The sequence below is a fragment of the Marmota flaviventris genome, chromosome 2 (genome assembly GCF_047511675.1).
Source record: "Marmota flaviventris isolate mMarFla1 chromosome 2, mMarFla1.hap1, whole genome shotgun sequence".
Classification (NCBI taxonomy): Eukaryota; Metazoa; Chordata; class Mammalia; order Rodentia; family Sciuridae; genus Marmota; species Marmota flaviventris.
In genome coordinates this window covers 62,715,653-62,740,412 of record NC_092499.1, presented here as the reverse complement: position 1 = coordinate 62,740,412, position 24,760 = coordinate 62,715,653, and the positions used below count along the sequence as shown (strand labels likewise).

General features: G+C 35.3%; 2 protein-coding genes and 1 pseudogene across 4 annotated transcripts in view; 1 reads left to right on the top strand and 2 right to left on the bottom strand.

Annotated features, from left to right (window-relative positions):
* Positions 1–10,325, top strand: part of Nid2 (nidogen 2) — a 63,862-nt gene extending 53,537 nt beyond the window's left edge. For 2 of the 3 annotated variants that reach the window (XM_071607911.1, XM_071607910.1), the window contains exons 17-21: positions 490–661; positions 3,171–3,328; positions 5,349–5,472; positions 6,365–6,477; positions 6,673–10,325. In XM_071607911.1, the coding sequence (XP_071464012.1) occupies positions 490–661; positions 3,171–3,328; positions 5,349–5,472; positions 6,365–6,477; positions 6,673–6,683 (578 nt within the window). In that variant the 3' untranslated portion in view covers positions 6,684–10,325. Of the gene's footprint in view, positions 1–489; positions 662–3,170; positions 3,329–5,348; positions 5,473–6,364; positions 6,486–6,672 lie in introns of those variants that run through there. The other variant, XM_071607912.1, reaches the window with a different exon arrangement.
* LOC114088185 (large ribosomal subunit protein eL42-like) lies at positions 4,019–4,512 on the bottom strand (annotated as a pseudogene).
* Positions 7,505–22,579, bottom strand: Rtraf (RNA transcription, translation and transport factor). The gene is made up of 8 exons (XM_027929768.2): positions 22,416–22,579; positions 20,567–20,691; positions 18,198–18,297; positions 13,324–13,410; positions 12,386–12,474; positions 10,433–10,501; positions 7,943–7,991; positions 7,505–7,833 (listed from the first exon to the last, which is right to left on the bottom strand). Exons 1-8 carry the CDS (start codon positions 22,474–22,476, stop codon positions 7,679–7,681), a joined length of 735 nt encoding a protein of 244 aa, XP_027785569.1. The 5' UTR covers positions 22,477–22,579; the 3' UTR covers positions 7,505–7,678.
* Positions 22,580–24,760: the final 2,181 nt, after the last annotated feature.

Here is a 24,760-nt window from a genome sequence, read left to right as displayed (position 1 = left end):
GCATTTCCTTTGATTGAACTAAGTTACTTGCCTGTTTTATGCCAAAGGCTCCCTCGGTTTTCATCTATCAGGGGAGATTAAGTTCCACTCAAGTCATTTTGTTGAGTTATATCAGACCAGCTTCTCTATAAACAAACCTATTCAAACTTAAGGAATGAAAGAAATCACTACTGCTACCATGAGCTCTTCTCAAAAGAAAGGGCTCAGGGTACAAATGCAAGGCATAGTGAATTTATGCTACTTGTCCCCTAGCACATTAGATGTTTGGTGACATCAGGGTGGTAGTTCTATTAGTATACATAGATGATCTAAAAAGAAACAAATGGGTTGGTTCCTCGATTAATCTGCCTTTGGTGACTTAAAAGATTCTTCTTCTCAGGCTTTTTTTTTTTTTTTTTTGGTAAACTGTTCAAATATGACAGATCTCTCTGCTCTAGTACACTCTTGATGCCCTAAAATTCTCCAGCCCTGCCTTTGCTTTATTTCCAGGTTTGATAAGCCCTGAAGGACTTGCCATCGACCACTTCCGAAGAACAATGTACTGGACAGACAGTGGCCTTGATAAGATAGAGAGGGCCAACCTGGATGGCTCCGAGCGCAAGGTCCTCTTCCATACAGATCTGGTGAACCCCCGTGCCATTGCTGTGGATCCAATCAGAGGGTCAGCCCGGCTTCCCTAATTCTCCTGTTACCTGAGGAACCTGAATTTGAAGCCCCTGGATTTTAAATAGTGTGGGGAGGATCAGAATAAGAGAGTAAAAGCTCAAATGCATTAACCTCAATATTTATTGAGGATCTACTACTAGGTGCCAGGCACTGTTTTAGGCAAAGACAAGGGTCTGTTCTTTCATGGAACTTGCGTTCTATTAAGAAATAAGACCATGAGCAAATAATATTTGGCTGTGATGTGATATGTGGAGAATTCAAAGTGTTGTGAGAGGGACTAGGGACTGCTAGATCAGATGATCAGGCAGGGCCTCAGGAGATGACATTTACACTGGAAAAAGCAAGTTCATTCAGCACATTTAGAAACCACAGTGCTAAAGCCACAGCAGGGTTTTCCTTTGTAACCAAAGCTCAGACAATGGGCATTTGAAAGTCAATATAAAAATGTTCCCACTCTGTGACAATTACTAAGGACACTAACTGGGACATATAGGACTTAATGGAACCAGGAAGGATTTTTATTCTTGAGAAGCTCTTGCTATACCTAAGTGGAGCTTCTACCAAACAAAATTCTACAGTAGTCCTTCATATCAGTAAAGAAGTTTTCAGTTTGGAAATCTCAAAAACACTTAAGTGCAAAGCCTCAAAGGTAGTTCTGAATTTGGGATTCCAAAGAATTAAAAACCTTTTAGGAACCTTGTTTTTATTTTGGTGATGCTGGGGATTGAACCCAGAGACTTGTGCATGCAAGGCAAGGACTCTACCAACTGAGCTATATCCCCAGCCCAGGAACTCTATTTTGATAAGCTTGCCTTTCTAACTTTTGCTTCTTGACATGAAACTGGGGAAGAGCTGCTGAGCAGATCATGTGTCCATGACCTAGAGGAAAAGGCATATTTCAAAGCTAACATCCAAATCACTGCTATGAGTTTAAAAATAAAAGTAGAACTTCATTTTTATCAAGATGGAAAATAATAATGCTAAAGGACTTTAAAAAAATTTTAGTGAAAACAAACACCTTCACATATGTAACTAAATCTTAGTTGTTAAACCTTCCTGGATATTTTACCCTTCTAATTTTCTTCTTTAAGAAATCCATGAATAATTTATGTCAAATGTTATATGTCTGTGTGAGCTTTGCAAAATTCACTGTTTTCAGTACCTTAAATCATTTTGGAGGAGATAGGTTACAAATTATAAAGCAATGATATGCATGCCCTACCCTCTCTCTGGCTGCCTTTATCTTAGCTGGAAGTGGAAACTGCATTCTGGGTTTCGCTCTCAGCCTTCATCTGTTAGGCATAAGCAATGAAGCTTTCAACAGAGGAAACCCATGATCTCTTCCTCTTTGCTCTTCGAATAGTTCAACTAACTATAGCTTTTATAAAACAGTATTTTATAGATGATGCTTTCATCATTCCTTCTCTAAAAATCTTTTTTCTTTAACATGTAACCTATTTCCAATTGAGATAAATTTCTAGACATATCTGTTATATGAGAATTTTGCATATTTAACAGGGCATTTAAAAGGTAAAGTGCTTGGCTTAGTGTTTCTATCCCTGGGGGCCAGGTGTAGAATAACAGAGGTTCCTCTTTGGCAAGTACCACAGAGTATTTTCCTTGGAAGATCTCCCTCTTAATTCCTTGGCCCCGGGGGATTTGACAAGTTCCATAGTTTCTAACAACTGCATTTCTTTGGATTCTAGGCCCAAGATCCAGTTCAACATTTCAATAAATTAAGGGTTTCTGGGCGGTTGAATCAGAGTGTCTAAGAAGCAAGAATTTTGATAGACTTAAGATAAATTACTTCTTTCACACATTTGCAAATGTCAGAAAACCTTGTGTTACAGGCAGAAGTAGGATATGACTAGTTATCTATTTCTGTGTAACAAATTGTCCCCCCACCAAATTTGGCCATTGAAGACAAACATTTACTATATCAGTTTTTGTAAGTCAGGAATGTGGGTACAGCTTAACTGAGTGCCTTTGGCAGTCTCTCTCACAAAGCCCTAATTAAGGCATTGGCCAAGCTGCCGTGATCTAAAGGCTCTGCTGGAAAGATGCACTTCCAAGCATTCATGAGGGCTCTTGGCAAACTCTGCCCTTGCTGGCTATGGACAGAGATACAAATTCCTTGGCAGATTGGTCTCTTTATAGGGTTGCTTTCAGCATCGCATATACCTTCCTTCAGAAGAAGCAAGAGAAGGAACCTATGACAGAAGACAGTTTTTTGAAACCTAATACTGGAAGTGATATCCCACCACTTCAGCCAAATCTAGCCCAAACTTAAGGGGATTCCTTAAAGATGAGAATACTAGAGGATGGGGAATTATTGGCAGCCATCTTGGATGCTACCTACCACAAGCTGTAGCTATCATTCTTTTTTTGTGGTGCTAGGGATTGAATCCAGGGCCTCCTGCATGCTAGGTAAGCATTCTACCACTGAGCTACATCCCAGACCCAGAAGCTATGCTTTTACATTCTTTTTTAAAATTTATCTACAGCAACTTGTACTGGACAGACTGGAATAGAGAAGCACCTAAAATTGAAACATCTTCTTTAGATGGAGAAAACAGAAGAATTCTGGTCAATAAAGACATTGGATTACCCAATGGTTTAACTTTTGACCCCTTCTCCAAACTGCTCTGCTGGGCAGATGCAGGTAATACTGATGGAATGCAGATATATAACCCTATGTTATAGTGGGGATGTATACTGTGATAGATTTCATTAAAAAACACAAATTTTGTCATGTAGATCTTTTGAGTTAAATTTATAACAGTATAACAATCTGTTTGGTCTATAAACTTTTAAAGAACATTTTGTAATAGTTCTTATTATGAGCTTGGGGGGGGGGTTGGATTGGGGGATGCTGAATTAGACAGTAAGTCTCTACTGTTTAACCTCAACATGGGCACCTGGCATACTTCTCAAGCTAAAATATTAGCCACTGTTGAATTGACAAGCTTGGATAAACCAATTAAGGTTATTCTGCCTTTTGGGGGGACCAGTATTACAACTTAACACTTGTTGCTTTAATAGTATCTTATGCTGAAAATATTGAAAAGTGAGGTGGCAGAATAGCTTCCTTTCAGTAATACTGAAATACCTGGGATATACCCAGATTTATCTATTTCTATTGTGTGCTTTTCTTTAGAATAAATGAAATATGCTATGTACCTAGTTCTGTAAAGAATATGGAAAATATTATTCTTGAATTTATAATCTAATAAAAATGACTATAATGCAGACAGGTCACTTACAATCTAATTGTCTAAAAACATTACATTTTTTTTCATATGATGATAAACTCAACATTTTATTATCTTCATAACAAAACAAACAATGAAGCTTAGAACTGGATCACTTGGCCCTTTCTCTTCTTATCTTCTCCCAGTTCAAAATGCTTACATCTGTTAATAGTCACCATTCTCTTAGATCTGCAGTTAGGCTCAACACACTTAAGTCTCAGCACAAGTCTTTAGCTCTTTTCCTGAAAATTTGCCTAGTCTGCCCACCATACCCACTCTGTTTCCTGTCATAATGCTGCTTTCCCTGTGCATACGGAGAATCCTTGCCCTTCAAGTTCTATTGTGTCACTTTTTTTCTTGTACTTTGTTTTTTTTTATTTTGCATTACAATTCTTAATATACCATTATACAATAATTTATCATATCTCTGATTATATATAAGGTACGTTGACACCAAATTCACATCTTCATACATGTATTTTGTATAATGATGAGAGTCTCCTTTCACTATCCATGGTATTGTGTCACTTTTTTGGGGATGGTGTTTGCCCCACTTCTTACAGAACATATGTCAGGTCCTAGGAATGTTCACCATGTTTGTGGGAGCATTATCAGCAAGGAAAGCTAAAACATTACAATTTTTAAAAAGTATTTGGGATTTAAATTTCTTGAGAAATGTGAAATTTGGAAATTCTTGAATAATTTAGCTGTTGGGAAATTTTCAAGACTGCTTTGTTTACAATGAAAAATAGCTATGTTACCATTTTCTTGTACCTAGAAAATAACATTCTTTAAAAACATTTAAGGATTTTTTGTTGTTGTTGTTAAGATTGCCTTGGCTATTATACCCTTTACACTTGCTTTATGAAGGATGAATATTTAACCAGATGTTAAATATACAACAGTTCGTAGGCCAAGGCTTAAAATTATAAGTTACAAAAAATGCTTATCTCTACTGACTCACTTTGGAAGAAATTTAGATTTCAACAGATCTCTTTCAAAACACAAAACAAAACAAAATTAAAACAACATTAACACTAGGTTTGAATTTCTATTAGAAACTAGAGCCAGGTGCAATATGGTGCATGCCTGTAATCCTAGTGGTTTAGGAGGCTGAGGTGAGAGGATCACAAGTTTAAAGCCAGCCTCAGCAACTTAGCAAGACCCTTTCTTAAAATAAAAAAATAAACAACAGCCTGGGGATGTGGCTCAGGAGTTAAATGTTGGTACAATCCCTGGTACAAATGAACAAATGGGAGACTAATAATAGAATATAATGCAGCTGCTAATTTGTATGACTAGAAATGGGAATAAAATGTCCATTTCCTATTCTGTTTTCCTTGAGAAGGAATCTGCCACTATCATATTTGGCAAAATAGCCTTTGTTTCTGCATGGTATGAAAGGATCACGTTTCCCCTTTGTTTTAAAAGGAACCAAAAAACTGGAATGTACACTACCTGATGGAACTGGACGGCGTATTGTCCAAAACAACCTCAACTACCCCTTCAGCATTGTTAGCTATGCAGATCACTTCTACCACACAGATTGGAGGAGGTAAGCTCAGCACATTCTGCCTGAAAAGGCAAATGTTTCTTGAGATCACACTTGACCAGTCAGTGAGTTACTTTGGTACTTAAGCCCTCTATTGAGGTTTTTCATTATTTCCTCATTAATAGTTAGTGCTTTTGAAATCATGCTTTTACTTAACCCAGAAATTTAATGTTATTGACCACAGGTAGCTTAAAGTGGCAAAGATTTTTTGGTAGTATCCTATTAATAAGTAGGCATGTTTATTTAAATCTGTTCCTCAGAGAATAAGACTAGCCTGTGTGGTACCATAAGGTAGTTATTAAGTATTGGGTTTTTAGTTTTTTTTTTAAATATTATGAACAGTCTACCTAGGAGATGGGAAAAATACTATTTAGACTATTCTCAAATGAGGATCTGGGGTACATTTAAAAAACAAAACATCTACGTTCTTTTACCCCATCACCTACAATTTTGATTTAATTGGTCTGGCATGAGATCCACACATCAGTATTTTAATAGATCCTCATATGATTTTAAATGCAGCTAGGACTGAAAACAACTGATTTAGACCAGTGGTTTGCAAACTTCAGTGTGGCTTCAATATCACCCCAAGGGCTTATTTTAAACATATTGCTAGGTCCCATCCCAGTTTGAGTCAGTAGGTTTTGGGGGCAGTCAGGGGAGAGGTGCCAGGGATTTTTATTACCTGTAAGTTTCCAAATGATGCTGGTTTGGGTATCACCTCGAGAACCACTGGTATTAGACAACTCTTCTATGAGAAAAAAACTCACTTGATTAACTTGATTTAAATAACATATTCTAGGCTTGCAGAGATTTCTCTACTTTATTTAACCACCTGTATCTTTTTATCTAGTGACTAAATCTCCATTAATTCACTCTTCCTTTCTTTTGCCAGGGATGGTGTTATATCAGTAAATAAAGACAGTGGCCAGTTTATTGATGAGTATCTCCCAGAGCAGCGATCTCACCTCTATGGGATCACTGCAGTCTACCCCTACTGCCCAACAGGTAAATGAACACATTTCAGGATGCTCCTTTGAATTATCAGAGAAAGGATTACTGATTATTCCTGCTGCCAATGACATTGCCAACACTGCCATCTTTACTACCTTAAGTCTACCTAGCATAATGATAAACAAAATGAAAAAGACTTGGTCTTGCAACTTGGTTAAAAATTCATCACTCTGCCCTCTTCCCTCACAGGAAGAAAATGAACATAAAGGAGGAAACATAAAGGAGGACTTAAAGTTTACAATCAGAATCTTGACCCTGAAGAGCATTTACTGAAAAAGGCAAAGAAAGTGAAAAAGGAATTGGCCATTAGAAGTTTCTGGACATACAAGATGAACATTTTTAATGTAAAAGACTATATTTTGTGAAAAGCTTATACCTCAATCTTTACTACTGTATTTTTAAAATCAAAGGTTGTTATTGCCAGTTCAAAAAAAGTAATAGAATTTTAATTGTTGCTTTTTAAAGCAACTTTTTGTAAACATTCGTGTCATATTTAAAAGGCAAATTCATAAAACTAAACCAATTAGAGTTAAATCCTCTAAATCTGATTTTTGCTATGGATTCTTTCTGGCCAGGAAATTAAAGCACATGCGATCAGTATAAAAATACAATCAAAATACAATCCTAAAAAATCAACGTAGATATAGTTATAGAAGCCTATGCAGAACTGTGGGAAAGACCAACTTATTTATAGTTTCCCAACAAAAGTTCTAAGACTTTTTTTTTTTTTTTTACCTCTGCATTAGTGCATTTCTATTTATATTAAAAGGTGCTAGAATGATTGTATTTTCTGATCCCATAAGTGCCTCTACAGATGTGACCACCAAAAGTACTACATTTATAAATACCAAAGATGTAGCAGTTCTCACATTTTCTAGATTACTCTAATAAAATTTGTTTTCCTACAATTTAAGGATCTATACTGTCTGTGACAAGGTGGGGACTGGCATGCATCTCAACCACAAAGGAGTACACATTAATTATACAAGTACATAGTTTAAAAAACAAAACAAAAAAACACTCCACTTTCCCAAACTTTATTAAAGAAAAAAAGCAATGGTGGTAAATCTCTAGAACAGTCAATTTTCTGGGATTCCTCCCTTGAAAATGTGACATTTGATTTCCAAACACATGCCAGAAGTGTACATGGTTCCCAATTGTACTAAGTAGGTAAGAAGCTAAATTCCTAGAGTGTTCATCTTCCAACTTTCCCTAGTCTGTGGTCTGTCTTTGGATCAGCAATAATTGCCTGAACAGCTACTATGGCTTCATTAATTTTTGTCTGTAGCTCTCTGAGTTCTTCTATATGCAGCAATCGCAAAATCTGGGCAGCTTCATTAAGAACTGCATCTGTTTTGTAAGGAAAAAACACACATCAATACATAATTGTTGCTTTTAAGACTATTTATTCATTTTTAAGAGTCTAAGAAGAGTTTGAATTAAAACAAAAATCACATACCTCCCGTGTCAAAGCCAAGAATATGTTTGTCTAGAGCAACAGGCAAGCCCTTAAAAAAAAAAAAGACAAAATGAGTTTACACTTAAAAATAACTGCTTCTCATAAGAAACTGTAAAAAGCAGCTGTTCTGTTACTTTTAGCTGTAATGGTCAGGGGCCTAAGAATCATTTGCTGAAATCTGCCTTGCAATTACGTTTTTCCCTATTACAATAACTAGAGAGAATAGCTTTAAATGTACTGGAAATTCTACAGCCCATCCAGGCCTTTAGACCAGGCTTTTAAATCAATAAATCTTTGGCAGGCAGTATGGCTCAGTGGTAGAGTGCTTGCCTAGCATGTGCAAGGCCCTGGATTCAATCCCCAGCACTGCAAAATACTGCAGCAGTGTTTTGTCACTACTGCTATAGAAAGAGGGTTGAACTGGCTGCTGTTGTTCCATTTAGTTTCAAAGAGTGTTAGTGTACAGGCAAATGGGATAGGAATACCTTTAGTATTTCCTCCAGGAAAAATAGTTTTTCATTTAGCACATTTATTTTGGTGTTTTCTTCCCCCCAGTAGTAGTGGGGATTAAATCCAGGGCCTCACACATGAAAGGCAAGTACTGAGTTACACCCCACTAGCCCCCTTTTTTTTCGGAGACAGGGTCTCACTAAATTGACAAGGTTAGCCTCAAACTTGTGATCCTCTTGTCTCAGCCTCCTGAGTAGCTGGGGTTACAAGCATGTACCACCACACTGGCTTTTTCTTTTGTGAGATGTCTAGCTATATTGGCCACACTAGTCGTAAACTTCTGGACTCAAGGGATTCTCCCGAGTGCTGAGACTACAGTAGTGTACCACTATGCCCAGCTTAATTTGTCATTAAAAGTACACAAACCTATCTAAAAATATGCTGTTTTTGTTAAGCCAGCATTACGTTTACAAGTGTATTTACATAATTAAGCTTTCAACAGTTTATCTGGAAGGAAAAAAAAAGCATTTTACTAGTCAGCACCAACATATAGATAGACCAAAGATGACAACTACAATGATGCTAAATTGTAGACTTCACAATAACTATCAAAAATGATGCCAGGGCTTTTTTGATTATATTATACATAATCATTACTAGTAAAACAACAAAACCCAACTACCTATACTTTCAATGTTGCTATGTAAATACTTTAGTCACTGCTCAATTCTTACCTAATCTATTAATGTACACCTACCTAGGTACCATCTGCTTTAAAGTAGCTAACAAACAAGATATAAAAGTGACAAAACAAATGGGTTTGAAAGTATAGTGAGCAAAATAAAGAGTGCAATTGTACTGAGTGGCTCTGTCAGTCTGGTACCAGAGGCTGGAGTTTTCCTTCTGTCTGCCAACAGACCACTGAGGAATAGCTATCTGTGAAAATTATGCCTTAAATACTAGTTATGAATAGTTACAAAGACTAAACTATAAGAATTTCTCTACTATGTCATTATAGGCTGGTATCTTAAGACGACACTAAAAGTAGAATTTGGAGCACTGAAAATAAAACTAAATTTTACTTTGCAAACAAGGGCAAAAAGATTTGGCTATTCCTTTATTCACACTGCCTTCCAAACTAAAGACATAGTTTTGCTAAATGAATGATTACATTATGCCAGAACAATTTACTATCTGTTCTATAGAGTGAGTGAAATAAGCTGATTTTAAGCCAAGTTCTACTGGCTCCATTCATACATAATTAAGTCAAGAAAAACCTAGAGAAGAAAACTGAGGGTCTTTCATAAAGGACTACACTGCCCTGGTGTTAGTAACCTTTTAACACTACTGGGTCTTGCTAAAGGGGTCAGAGGACAAAAGACATCAGAGGGGAAAGGAGACCAAAGTCCAGAATGGTAGTGTGCCCAAGGTATTCACTGCAACATCTATTCAGTAGGACGGAACTGTCTATAGAGACTATAGTTCCTCCTCTAACTCCTGAGGACATTCTCTGCACTATCTCATGGTCAATAAACTTTAGGAATGTTTGGATTTCTGACAGTTAATCAAAAAAACATCCCCAAAGTATTCTTTATGTATGGGGAAGGTATACTGAACAAAATGATCCAAGGACAGAACTTATCTCAAAAAAGAAAATTAACTGGTAACAGAAGATATGCCTTTTATTTTCTACTATGAATCAAACAATCCAATCCTTCTCAATGAACTTAAATCTTTTTAAAAATGAGCTTCAACTGGGCATGTGCAGTAGTTTGCAGACTGCACACAAGCTTTTAGAGCTTTTCTAAGGTAGAAAAGTGGATAAAAATGAAGTTCATATATTACTCAACTGATTCCCAACAACTAGATACACTGAATTTGCTTAAGAACTAAACTAAATCACAATTAAATATGAAATCCTTTCTTTATGCTATTTAACACAGAATGAATATCTTAAGCAGATATTTACAACGTTTAAACTCATGGCTATACAAAAAGAAATTCTCACTAATAATTGATTTAGTATTTATATAAACATACCTCTTTTGTTTGATTTGCTTTAGCAACTGCATCTTGTGTTAGGCGCTCCTGAACCAAAATGCGAATTGCCTTAAGAAAATAAAAAATATTGCGTTTACTATTTATAATTCATCCTTCTCTGAATCTAGAGAATAAGGATACTCATAGTAATTCAAAATGCTTTTTTGAATAGATGTATTATTTATTTATATGTACGTGGTCAAAAAAATTTTTTTAGGGGCTGGGGTTGTGGCTCCATGGTAGAGTGCTCACCTAGCATGTGTGAGGCACTGGGTTCGATTCTCAGCACCACATATAAATAAATAAAATAAAGGTCCACTGACAACTAAAAAATTATTTTTATTAAAAAAAATTTTTTTAAACAAAGGTATGTGGTAAAAAGTATGTCTCTTTTCTATGCCTAGCCATCCCTCCAAAGAACAATCATTGTTACCAGATTTTTATGTATCTAAAAAGACTCTGAAGTTGTAAGTCTGCTCATGCATTTACAAACACAGAATCTTTGCCACAAAGGGTAGCATATAATAATGCTTGTTTTATACCTTGTGTTTATCACTTCATAGTAATAAAGTTTTCAACATTCTGAAGGACAAGATTTTTTAAAATGGAATTTAAAATTGGGGAGATAACAATTACAACTAAAAAAATTATTTTTAATAAAAAGCAAATGCTGTACCTGAAAAAGATAATTAAAACATTTTTAAAAAATTTGAAACATTTTTAATGGTGATTGGTTACCAGTTAATGTTGACTCTTACACCTGGCAAACCTACTAAGATGCTTTCTATATCATCATTTTTTAAATACCTCTTTAAAAAACCCACTGGGAAATAAAGAGGTAGCTGAGACTAGAATTTTATAAAGTTTTTTGTTATAGCTCATTTGTATTTTTCCTATTTACTGGTTTTGGAAATCTAACAAAAATACTCTAAATATGCTATGCATTGTCTGTTTCTCCTCATTTAGTTTATAACTAAAAAGGACATATCCACTGTAGAACTATTCCAATGAATTTTACATAATTGAATGAAGAACAAGCATTTGAAGCAGCTAAATTAAAAAAAAAAAAATTGTCTTTTGGTATCCAATCTGGGCAAAGAAAATCTAAGTTAACACTCAGATTCAGTACAGAGAACTATAATGAGCTAAGAACAGGATAATATTTCCCTTATAATACATACAGTTCTAAAAAGTAGGACAACTATGACTTAATCTCTTCAGGGTAGGGTAAAATTTTATTCAATTTATTACACAGTAGTTTAAAGTAATAGTCATGTACAAGGTCTAGCCCAATGCTCTTTAATCTCTTCTATTAATAAAAACTTCTAAAATAATTTCCAATTCTGATATCTTAAATTCAACATTATTAATTTGGGCATTTTCCACTATCTTAATGAATACAGACCATGAATCCTTAAAAGAACTGAGAAGTGGACTAATGTAGGAAAAAGAATGGGCTACTGGGTCAGAGTACTTAGATTCAGTTTCTCGCTCTATGATTTTCTGTGTCATCGTCTTATTTACATTTCTCTGAATACATTTTTTAAAAACAGAATGTTAGTATCTACCTCTATTGATTACTGGGAGAATTGAATGAGATTACCTTTGCAAAGATTTAGCACAGTGATAGGTACATCTTAACATTTTCCAGTGAAACCATTTATCTCATTCATTTTCCTAATCATTGGTACTTTACACTGCCTTTTCTCATTAACATCAAAAAATTGGCATTAGAAAATTTAAAATCTTTCCATTTTTTTTATGTTAATGAGAAAAAACAAAGCAGAATAAAGCACTTTAATTACTACTGGACAATCTACATTATGCCACATATTTCTCAACTGTATTCTGGTCACTCAACCATAAATATAAATATCAATAAATAGTATTTTAAAAAGCGAAGAGATTTTTCTCTATACAGTTTCTCCCAAGAATCAAAAATATGAAGCTTACCTTAAGCATTACCAGGTAATCATCATGACGCTGAATCTGAAGAAGGTTAGCCAAAGCCATCACACCAGCCTTAAAGTCGGGATTATTTACTATGAAAGATTAAAAATAAACAAACAAATTATGTAGCTCTGCAGACATAAAAGCTTGCAAAATAGATTTTAAATTTTCTAATGTCATTTTTTTATATTAATAAGAAAAAAGAAGTGTAAAGTACCAATGATTAGGTAAATGAGATAAATGGCTTCTCTATTAACATATTTCACAAGTAACAGAACCAATATGTGACTAGCTTAACTTGCATTAGATTTGTTCTGTAACTCTGCAAGTCTCATTTTTGTGGCACTTTTAATTTACATTTCTTCCCAAAGTTACTAATTTTAACAGAAAGATCCCTTCAATGAAGAGTTTGCCTCAAAACTTTTCTCTAAGCAGCATATACAAGCATGGAATGTACAAGCTTATTCATTCACAAAAATAATTCATAAATTATAGGTCACAATGAAATTAGCCAGTAAAACATATTTAACATATCATAATCTAGGTAATTAAACTCTTCATACTTTCATAAAGGGGAAATAATTACTAAGACACATGCAACTTAATGGAAAATTTTATCATTTGTTTCATACTATAACTGAATTAAAAAATAAAATTTATACACCCAGGAAGGCAAACAATGACCTGCATGATTAAATATAAATTGAAACCCCAAACTACTGGGAGTGAATTAAAGAACAGCATAGGGCCCTGGGTTCAATCCCCAGCACCACAAAACAAACAAATAAAAACATTACAGAGAATAAAATGTCAACATAAACACTATCTACATAAAGCAGTCTTAATTTAATGACACCAAGTTAAATGTGAACTTCATTCCAGGAAGTAAAACATATGTAAGAAACCAAAAATGATGATCAATTTTATACATTAATACTTACCATCCAAATTGATCAACGGCTCTGCATTTTTAGTTGCATTGTCAGTATTTTTTGCATTATCAGGTACCAAGTCCTTGTATTTTTCAGCTATAAAACAGGCAAAAATATAATTTATAGAATGGCAACTTAAGGTAAAATAAATAATTATTTCTGAATTCAATTGAGCTAAGATGATTATAAACATAAAATATTTCATTCAAGAAAACTTATTTTTTAACTATAGAAAATCTAACAGAAGAGAATGTAATTATAGCTTTTTGATTAAGCTAAAGTGCTTATTAGATACTTGACAACTATCTTTTCATCAACATTTCTAAACGTAATTATTTCAAACACTGAAATTTTTGGAGGGAAATGTCTTTTATAGCTCCCCCTAAAACTTGGGACTTAAGAATGGGAGGAGGGTAAATAAAGGTTACAAAAGATTAAATATAAACTCGCTAAAAGGTTTTTTTTCCCCCAAAATCTTATTTTGAATGCAGATATAAAATCTAAAACCCTTGCTTTGTAAAGCATCATCACTTGAAATACACTATATATAAATCTGAAACTTATTTCAGGGAAAGGTGAAATTTAGAATTCCAAAGGTAGGCTTTATTACTTTAATTTGAAAAATATTTAATAATATACAAAAAAATTTTGAATCAACTTAATGACCAAAATGAAATCTTAACCTATAGTGCTTTTATGATTTGTTAATGAAACAAGAGAAAAAAATAAAAGTTTTAAAATTTAAGCCAGACAGTTAAAGCCTAAAGGGACTCCTAACTCAGTCAGAAATTAGTCTAAAGAAACGTCCACTGGTCACATGTGGAACAGTGTAAACACCAAGACAGATGATGACAAGAAAGGATTTTGACCCAATGAGTAAAATAAGACCCCTTTTATCTACAATGATTTTAATAAATAAATTAAAAAAAAAAAAAAGGTTCTCCTTACAGTAGAAAGTCAACAAATAAACAAATGCCAAAGGAATCATGGAATTGGGAAAGCACCTTTGGGCAACTACCAACATAAATGAAGCAAAAGTCATCAAAAGGATGCTAAAATTAGGAGGGAACTATGGGAAACAAAAGTACACTTAATAGTCTCAAAATATCTCCCAAAGGGGAAAACAATTAATAGTGAACAAACTTTAACCAAGTGATCAAGTTAACATGACTAATAATGAGAGCAACATCATACAACTCCTGATGTAACGCACTTTAAAAATATATCACTTCTGTGTTGTTTCTAACAAAAGTATCAACCCTGAACCTAACTGTGAGAAAACATCACACAACCCAAACTGAGTAAAATTCTACAAAATAAGTGTCAGTATCATTTAGCACAAGCTAAGATTAAGGAATTGTTCCAGATTATAGAACACTAAAGAGATATATAAAACTGAATCTAATGCGTAACCCAGGATTACTTTGTTGTTGCTGTTGCTGATTTGAAGGGGGCTGTCTATAAAAAATATTGTGGAGACAATATGTAATGTGACTAACATCTATAGATTGTGGTAATTTTAATTTCCTGATTTTAATACTGTGGTCGTGTAAGACAAAAATCCGTTTTAGAAAGTGCACACAGAAGTATAAAAGTGTGAAGGAAATAGATAATTTACTATCAAACAGTTTAGGAAAAAATTGTATATGTGTGCTTGTGTACATGTGTGCATACAAAGAAGGATGAAGCCAATGAAATAAAATGCTAAGGGGGCTGGGATTGTTGCTCAGTGGTAGAGCACTTGCCTAGCATGTGCAAGGTGCTGGGTTTGATCCTCAGCACCACATAAAAATAAATAAATAAAGATATTTTGTCCAACTACAACTAAGGAAAAAATGTGAAAAAAATAAAATAAAATGCTAAGTCTGCAGAATTGGGGTGTATAAAAATTCTTGACTATTGTAATTTTTCTGTCAATGTGAAATTATATTTTAAAAAAGTGAGATATTTGAGTCAGGCTTTAATTACCTTAATTGACAAGCTAGTGAAAGGCTTTATATAGTGGTAAGGCACAAATAAAAATTTCACAATTTTTTCAGCAAATTTAAGAAAGCTTAAAAGTCAAAAAGGTGGCAACCTATCAATGTAAAACCTCAAAAGAACATGAGCGCCTCCTGCTGAAAAAGAAAAGCATTACTACTTTAACCAATTTTCAAAAGTATTCTTATAACTTTAAATTTTATTATTAAATAAAACTTGTTTCTAGTTTAGATTTTTAAATGTTTGATACCATTTACCTTTCCACTATTTTTAGTATAAAAAATCACCATATTTCATATACAAGCTTGTTTTATTCATTAACAAAGACTGCTATAACTGAGAAACAAATGTACATACTTGTAGTCAACTGTTGGGATACACTATCATGTGGCAGCTACCACTGAAGACTGAGATTATAAAAATAGAATGGAATAAATAAGGGTAAAACAAATAAATTGATATGTGACTACAAACTTATTTGGAATAGCAGAAAAACAGTTTTCATAAGGTGGAGAATACTTCATTAAAAATTAGCTCATACAGTTCTTACTGATTCAGAGCAGAATTGTTAAAAGGTCCTAAAAAATCAATTAACACTACCAAGGTTACAAAGCATAGGATTACATTTATTTTCTAAAGTATCAAATGCATATTTTCCTTGTAAACTAAAATTGAAAGTAAAGAAAGCTGGATGCGGTGACGCATGCCTGTATTCCCAGCAGCTCCGGAGGCTGAGGTAGGAGGATCTTGAGTTCAAAGTCATAACAGCAAGGTGCTAAGCAACTGAGTGAGAACTTGTCTCTGAATGAAATACAAAAAAGGGCTGGAGATATGGCTCAGTGGCCCCAGAGTTAAATCCCCGGTACTCCCCCCACAAAAAAAGAAAGGAATAAAATCTCAAATCAGAGAGCTTTCCCTAGATCTGTGCCATAATGCTTCTGAAATTTAAATCTGAGGCACCCCCAAAAAAACCAACTGGGTGATGCTCCAAATCAACACATGTGAATATTCATAGACATTGCATTTGCCAAGCAATTACTAAAGTTGATAAGGATCTGTTATAAGCATGAACCTCATGGGTACTGTACGAGATAGAATTCCTCCTCCTCCCAGTACTTAGAACCTCTTCATGTTACCCTATGTGGCAAAAGGAAATTGTGTGTGTGATTAAATCAGGGATAGTGGGATGGGGAGAATATCCTGGATTATTCAAGAGGGTCCACTGTAATCACAATGTCCTTATGGAAAAAGAAGGCAGAAGGGTCAGAGAACAAGATGACAATGGAAGGAGAGGCAGAAAAAAACTGGAAGATGCTATGCTACTAGACTTGATGATGAAGAAAAGGGCCAGAGTTAAGGAAGACAGATATCCTCAAGAAGGTAGAAAAGGAAAACAGATTTTCTCCTCCAGCCTCCAAAAGGAACCAGCTCTGCTGACAACTTGGAGACTGATGTTGAACTTCTGACTCCAAAATTAGATAATAAATTGGGTTTTAAGTCATTGAGTTTGTGGTAATTTGTTAAAATACCAACAGAAACTAAGAGAGGTACCATGCAGGGAACAAACCTCACAATTTACTGGGGCAAATAAGACATAGTAGCAAAATGGAAAGTGGCAAGTGAGTTAGAAGGTAGACATGAAAAGCTATAAGGATATTACTGCTAAGGTGAAAATTACTGCTAGATGTGTACAGATAGACTGAAATACCAAGCTAAGGAGCTTAAAGTTCCTTTTGTAGAAAATGGGAAAACCATGATGTTTTAAAATATTTTAAATAAAGCTGTTCAGGAAGTAGCACTCTAAAACAGATTCACATTTCAGAAAGTGAGCTGGTAGATTATGCAGCTAAGACTGTAGAGTAACACTCACAGCAGACTACTTTAAAAAATATTACAATAACCTCAGCAGAAAATAACAAGAAGCAAAAATAGGATGATAGTGGCAAGAATGGAGAAATTAAGATATAGCAAACAAGGCAAAAGATTAATAGCGGTAGGACAGGAGGGAAAGGGTAAAGCCAGAGTTATCAAAGAGACTTCAAAAGGAAATGATTAAGAGACTATAACTGACAGTATCATTAAAATGAAAAACAAAATACAAAAGATGTAGATAAGATGGATCAAATCTCGCATTCAAACCTGGGCAGCCTTCTCAAAAGTGAAATCTACTGAGAGGAAACATGAATTTAATGAAAAATTGTTTTTACTCTACATATTAATATTAAGAAGCTTCTAATAACAAAAGTATGTGTTACAACATTAAACACAACGCACAATTGTGATCTATAGTGTATGAACGTACATTAGCATTACACATGCTTTGCAGTCTCCTGGGACAACTGCTGCAACCAACACCTCAAAATCCCATCAATTTTGGGATACCAGAAACAATTTAACTTAAAAGGTTAAGGTGTAGAGTGTGAAAGCTGGTAAAGTTTACCAAAGTAACGTTACTTTGTTGAAAAGGCAAACAGCCTTCTACAAAAAAAATTTCCAAAATCTAAAAGATACATGCAAATATCAATAAAAGACTATATATAAAGTGCTTTTAACTTCTTGTGACAAAAATGAGCAAAAGGTCCCAGACACAGGCACATGCCTATAATTCTGGCTACTTGGGAAGTTGAAGCAGGAGAACAGCAAATTTGAGGCCAGCCTGGACAACTTAGCAAGACCCTGTCTCAAAATAAAAAATAAAAGGCTGCAGATAAAGCTCCATAGTAGAGTGCCCCTGGGTTTACTCCCCAGAAGTGCAAACAAAACAAAATAAACAAAACAAAAAACCAAAGATTAAACAATGTAAGACAGAAACAAATTGGTAAGTTCCCTGTATTTTCATATTCCCTCTTTCCCATCTTTCTTTTCTCTTAAAAAAAGAACACAAATACTCAAAAAAAACATACCGTTATCTCCATACTCAAGTCTAACAGCTAAGCCAAGAAGCCAGTCAATTGCTTCTTGTCGATCCTGAATCTTGAAGGGACAGTTAACATCTCTGAGATACTGTAAAGACGGAGATAAAAAAAAAAATTAAAGGTCCAATTTGATTATATTATCCAGTTTTAGCCAGTGATTACACAACTTGGATCTGGGATGGGAATCTAAACTTTCTAATTGCAGACTTCAGTACATAAAGAGTAATTTATAAAAAGGGGACAGTTTTTAAAAGAATGATATATAAATAAATTAGTTATTATCTAAACTTCAATATTATAACTTTCATGTTATGGAAATGCTATGAATAGAGTAAATCATATAACATACACATAGGCTGTAACCAAGTAAACATCTGAAAGCATATCAAGATGAGTGGTATCCTTCAAATAAGTCTCTTAGGAAGTGAAAACTGAATTCTAGCAACAATGCTACTAAACTTCTGCCCCTTTGGAAATCCTTTCAGGAATAACTAATGAATTATTATGTTTAATCATAACTTATTTTCTACCCTCAAATTTTGTTCCCTTATTTAAAAAAATAATCACCTCCTTCACAATATTTTGTCATGGCCCCCTCCCCAAATAGTCAATACTGAAAACATTTAAAGGATTCAACTCATGATTTAAAAATGAGCAAAAGGTCTCAGACACAGGCACGTGCCTATAATTAGAAAGAAACATTTTTATATATATTTTATACAACGACATTAACATTCCCATGAGACAAACTATATGATCATCTATTGGGTAAGTTCTTATATACTTATCTTCCATCAGGAAAGTTTTTATTCTTCAAATACACTTTTACATGTGTATTGTTTTATACATGTGAATGGGCCATAAAAGGTAAAATAAACAAATGCAAAATCCTAACAATGTATTTCAAAGTCTTAACAAGCCCATTAGAATTGTATTAACTATTTTTAAGGGTAAAGGAAAATAATCCAGTAGAAGTAAAGGCAGTGACAATAATAATTATACAGTACCTGCTATTGGCCAGGCACTTCTGTAAATAGGTATATAGGTCTATCACTACTACAAAGCCACCCCTATGGAATAGGTACCACTGTAATACCCATTACTTAACATTGAGACAGAAAGGTTCATAAACTTGCCCAAGGGGATAATACTGGTGTATAACTTATAGAATTCCCTAATTCATAAAATTACTGGTTGATTCTAGGGAGAACGGGTACCCTTACTCATTTAAGTAATACAGCTGATGAAAATGTTTAATGTAAATAATGACACTGTAAAATGTGACTTTTACCTAATCTGAAAACAAATTTTTCTACAAAAATATTATAAAATTAAGTCAATGGGAAACTTTATTCTAGTCACAAAAATATGATGTGAACACAGATATTTATAGGCTGCTTCTATCATACACAGGAACATTTCATATCATACACAGAACATTAAATATAACCATAAATATAACATAGTCTAATTTTTGAGCATGCCAATGTCTTTTAATATAAGAAATATCCAGTGGCTCGGGAAGCTGAGGCAGGAGAATTGTGAGTTCAAAGCTAGCCTCAGCAATTTAGTGAGGCCTTAAGCAACTCAGCAAGACCCTGTCTCAATAAAATTTAAAAAGGGCTGGGGATATGGAGATATGGTTCAGTGGTTAACTGCCCCTGGGTTCAATTCCTGATACAAAAAAAATAAAGTAAAATAAAAAGAAAGAAAGACTACTAAAAGTGTACCATTGCTGCATTTTATTTATTTATTTATTTTTGTCCAATGTTAAAATTGATATTGGCCACTAAGTGAATATATTTACATTTAAAGAATATATTCCACTGTCTAAGAAACTTCACAACGTTTCTGAAGAAACTATTTCTACCTCATTCATAAGATTGTCAAGATCCCAAGGCCACCTGCCCCCCCCACCCCCGCCCCAAATTATCAATACTCAAGCTTGGTAGGAGGAGAATTTGCACTAAAATCAAAAGAAACATGGTAAGAAAAAAGCTAAACCCTTGAAATCTGCTTTTCTAATACTTATCATTATTATATCTTTAAAGAACAAAATAAGCTTTGGCACAGTAGCGTGCACACCTGTAATCCCAGCAGCTCAGGAGGCTGAGGCAGGAAGATAGTGAATTTAAAGCCAGCCTCAGCAACTTATCAAGACCCTAAGCAACTCAGTGAGACCCTGTCTCTAAATAAAATATAAAACAGGCTGGGTATGTGGCTCAATGATTGAGTGCCCAAGTTCAATCCCCAGTGCCAAAAAAAAAAGAAAAAGTAATTTTAAGGTCACCTTTAGAAAAGTTTCATATAGTTTAGAAAAGCTCTCTATATGTTTATTTTACTTCCTAATTCCTTACCTTTTCAAAGAACTTGGGCCAGTCACTGCTGTGGATGTTTCTTAAATTACCTCTGTCTTCAATCTTGTAGTGTCTGATTTTCTGGTCTTCAAGCCAAACAATAAAGTTTCTAAATTCTGTTTCATCTGCAATCAAAATATTATATAAATCACTAGAAACACTGATAAAATATTTCCTTTTTCACAAATGGTCTTGTGGAATTTTCTTAATCCCACAATGATAAGTTAACTGAGCCAATAGAAGCAGGAGTTGCAAGTATAGACTCCCGGAGCCACAGATTAACAATGATCTAATCAAATCTCAACCTGAATTTAAAAAGCCCAGACACTTACAATTGATTGTGTGAACATGAACTGATCACCTACATTTTCTGTGCCCCAGTTTCTTTAGCTACAAAATGGGGATTAAAAAATGGACTTACCTCATAGTGTTGTTTTGAAGATTAAGTGAAATATTGATAAATAATGCACAAGCACATAGTTTTGCTATTTAAGTATTAGTACTATTCCAGTTCCTTTGAGGGAGAAGAGAGAGACTGGGCAAGTATGAAATTACAACAAAGTAAAATAAACAATAAGTAATAAAAAAACAAATTAAGAAATTAAATAATAAATTCAGAAAGGAAACACTATGACTATTACTGTCACGTAATGCTTACTGCACATTAAGTGCACAGTGTATATTTATTTTAATCCTTCCTATATATTTATTTTTAACCCGTAAACTGAACCCAGGTGCACAACCCAGGTGCACTTCACCACATCCCCAGCCCTTTTTATTTTGAGACAGGGTCTCACCAAGTTGTTGAGGCTAGCTTTGAACTCATAATCCTTCTGCCACAGTTACTGGGATTACAAGCATGTGCCACCTCACCTGACTGCATCCAATACCCTTTGAAGTGGATAATATCCCCATTTTACAGATCAGAAAACTGATACTCAAAAGATTCAAATCCAGATCTAAGTTCTATTGCCACTGAACTTTTTTTTAAATTCAAACGCAAAGTACAAAAACAAGATACAATAATTCAATATGATTCCAAAGGAGATCAAAGAAACCTGTTTTGAAATTATTCCCAACTTGTGAGTCTAATATAATGACTTGAGTACAATATCACAAGTTGAACTTGATGATCCCTTTTAAACTTCCTAGTCGACCAGACATCAAAAACAACTGAACAAAATGAGTATAGATAGGTTAGTAATAATGGGCAGCAATGTCATTACTTTTCAAAACTTTAATGCTGCAAAATCTTCAATACCTTTCTATTTACACAATTCAACCTCCTGGCTCAGATGCTACTAACTTTTTTTGCATGACCCATACAACTTTATTAATCTCTTACCCTGTGGGTGCTGGATTTCATTGTGTACTGTTTTGATCGTAAACTGTTTCCTTAGTTCTGTCTCCTATCCCTACCCCTATCCCTTAGCTCTGGCAGGCAGTGAGCTAGTCTTCAAGTTACTCAGCACCTTTCTCAGAATCCAGCACTGCTGGCCCACAACAAATGCTCAAGGTATTACCCAACACCTGGTGAACTCTGGGGCTTTGAAATAAGAAAAAGGCAAACGCTTTCCCTTTTGTGTGCAGAGGAGCTGGGTGTTTGCAGGGTGGGGTAGGGGAGTCTAGAGTTATCAAGTAGAGAAAGTGGCGATGCTCAGGCAGGAATGGGTGAAGGGGCTCCGACCTCGGGGCGCGACGGACGGCAGAGGTGTGTGGCGGCCCCGAGAAAGGGGGCCCAAAGGCCCCCTCATCCCCGAGAGGGGTACAAGGCCGCCAAGGGTCCCGGTGGGGGTGCGTCCACCGCCCGGGTCAGGGCCAAGCGGCCGGCTAGGGGCCGCCGCCTCACCTTTACAGTTGAAGCCGGAAGGGTTGTGGTAGTCGAGAGCCGTCAGCTTGCGTCGGAACATGGTCCCCGCTTCTCACTCAGGTCCCCCGGGCCTCGCCCGGAGAGGAGAAGCGAGGTGGAGCGGGCGGCGCAGGCACCGGCGACGCGGCGAGAGGGCGGGCTGGCGCCGGGACGCTCCGGAATGACGGCGGCCTTCACCAATCGGGGCTTAAGAACGCAGGCCGCCGGCAAATCTTCACCAATCGCGGCTCGGGATGGGAAGGCGGAGTCACGTCAGGGCACGTCGACGCTCAAATAAACTTTATTGTCAGCTTCCTAGTTGTACAATAGGTAGAAAGCAAGGGAGAAGCCGGCTTCCTCTTGTCTCCCTTCTTTTTCTTTTCTTTTTGATAACAGCATGTGGAGAACAGTATCTGTAGGCTTTGTACTCTAGGCTACATGTCTCATTGGATCATAGAATTACTCCTAATATTTTTAATGTACTCATTTACCTAATTCTCGTCCTACATAGATGCTTTTCTAATACTGCTATTGCAAAGTCTGAAAAGCAAGATCCTTGCAATGTAATACTTTCAGACTAGATGGGAGTGATCTACAGATAACATTGAAGTACATGATAGTTTCAGCTGAGTGAAGTCAGCAACTGGAATCATCCTTACCTTCTCCAATTACACAGCATCTAGTAGGTCAACTTTTTTCATCCTGTCCTTCCTGACTCAGAGCTTACCATCTGGCAAGGGAAGACAAATAATAGGATAATAAATGTAAATTATTTACTACTGTAAAAGATGCTAAATACTGTGGGAAAAACATTGAAGTAAGGAAGGTAAAGAATAGGGTGGAGACAGCCAGGAGGTTTTAGACAAATTGCAGTTTTAGACAGAGGATCTTACTAAGAAAAGGTGAAATGTAAAGGAAGGGCTGAAAAAAGTAAGGAAGTTAGTCACATGACTTTCTGGGGAAACAGTTCTAAGTACAGTACTCAGTGCAGTTGTAAGATAAGAATGGTTTTTAAGTGGTCGAAAAAAATTAAAAGCAAAATGACACATGAGGTCTATATGTAATTCCATTTTCAATGTCCATAAATAAAGTTGTAACACCATCATGCCCATTTGCTTACTGGATGCTTTGATGCTTCAAGGGCAGAGTTGAATGGATGCCAGAGACCATGTCTCACAAAACCTAAAATATTTTCAAGGATGTATAGGTTTTCACACATGTGGAGGTGGTAATTTCAAAATTATTAGCTGGACAATTCATATCAAGTAAGACAACCAATCAGAGGCATGAAAGTTACATTCATAACTTATAACACTTTTAAAGAAAGCAGTTTTATAAATAAATAAATAAATAAATAAATAAGAGCAGTTTTGTGAGACCACTTTGTTTAAATTATCTTTCCAAAGACAATGAACAGAACCAGTTGATAACACTAAGAAATACTTACAAAATTCTCTATATTGCACAGAAAAAATGTTTTATATTCTGATGAATGTTATCAATTGAACACCTCATGAAATCAGATGTTTTCAACCAATTGTGTATTGCAGAAAGGTCCTTGTTCTTGGGGACCCTCCCAGACAGAGAACATCTACTCTCTTTCTAAGACTGTGTTAAATATGAAGACTTGCTTTTTTTTAAATTTAAGATTGGACTTGAGTATGTCATGATTTAGCATTAGAAGCAAAAAACCAAACCAGTAGAATTCAATTTTATTGGTAGAAATGGAATAGGAATGAATAGTCATAAATTTAGTTATAGAAGGACCATAAAGCATTCATCTTCCATGTTTGATACTGCAAAGGAAGTTTGCCTGACAACATAGAAACAAAGTGATAAAGTAGAGACAGGCCATTCCCCCCAAAATGTCTTGCAAACAGCTAGATCCAACTTTTCAGATATGCAAGCCAATAAATTTCATTTTATAATTGAACCAGGTTGGGTTGGGATTTTTGTTACTTAAAACTGATGTAGTCCTAATGTGAGGACTGATTCTAGAGCAATATAAAATAAATGATCCACAGGAGCTGGGGATGTAGCTCAGTACTAGAGTGCTTGCCCAGCATGTATAAGGCCCTGGGTTCAATTCCCAGTACTCTCCACTCCTCAAATCTCTGAAACTGGTGGAACTCAACATCAAATGGGAAGGAGATGAATGGTTACGGGTAACCTCTGAAAAGTCACACATCAGACACGTGACCAAGAGTGAATTTATGCACAGAAACAGGAATGTTGGTAGAAGGAAATCAGTCTGGGGAAGCTGAAGAATTCAGTTTGAGACCTGTTGAATTTGAGATATGGAAGAGGTGGTGGGTAATTAATCACTTCTGAGATATCAGGAATGG

Bases quoted from the DNA above. Each gene is read 5' to 3' on its own strand.
- Rtraf (XM_027929768.2), bottom strand. From the start codon at position 22,476: ATGTTCCGACGCAAGCTGACGGCTCTCGACTACCACAACCCTTCCGGC. The intron at 18,298-20,566 runs GTAAGGAATTAG...CCGTCTTTACAG, and splicing joins GGCCCAAGTTCTTTGAAAAG to TATCTCAGAGATGTTAACTG. The intron at 7,992-10,432 runs GTATGTTTATAT...TTTTTTTTTAAG, and splicing joins AAGCAAATCAAACAAAAGAG to GGCTTGCCTGTTGCTCTAGA.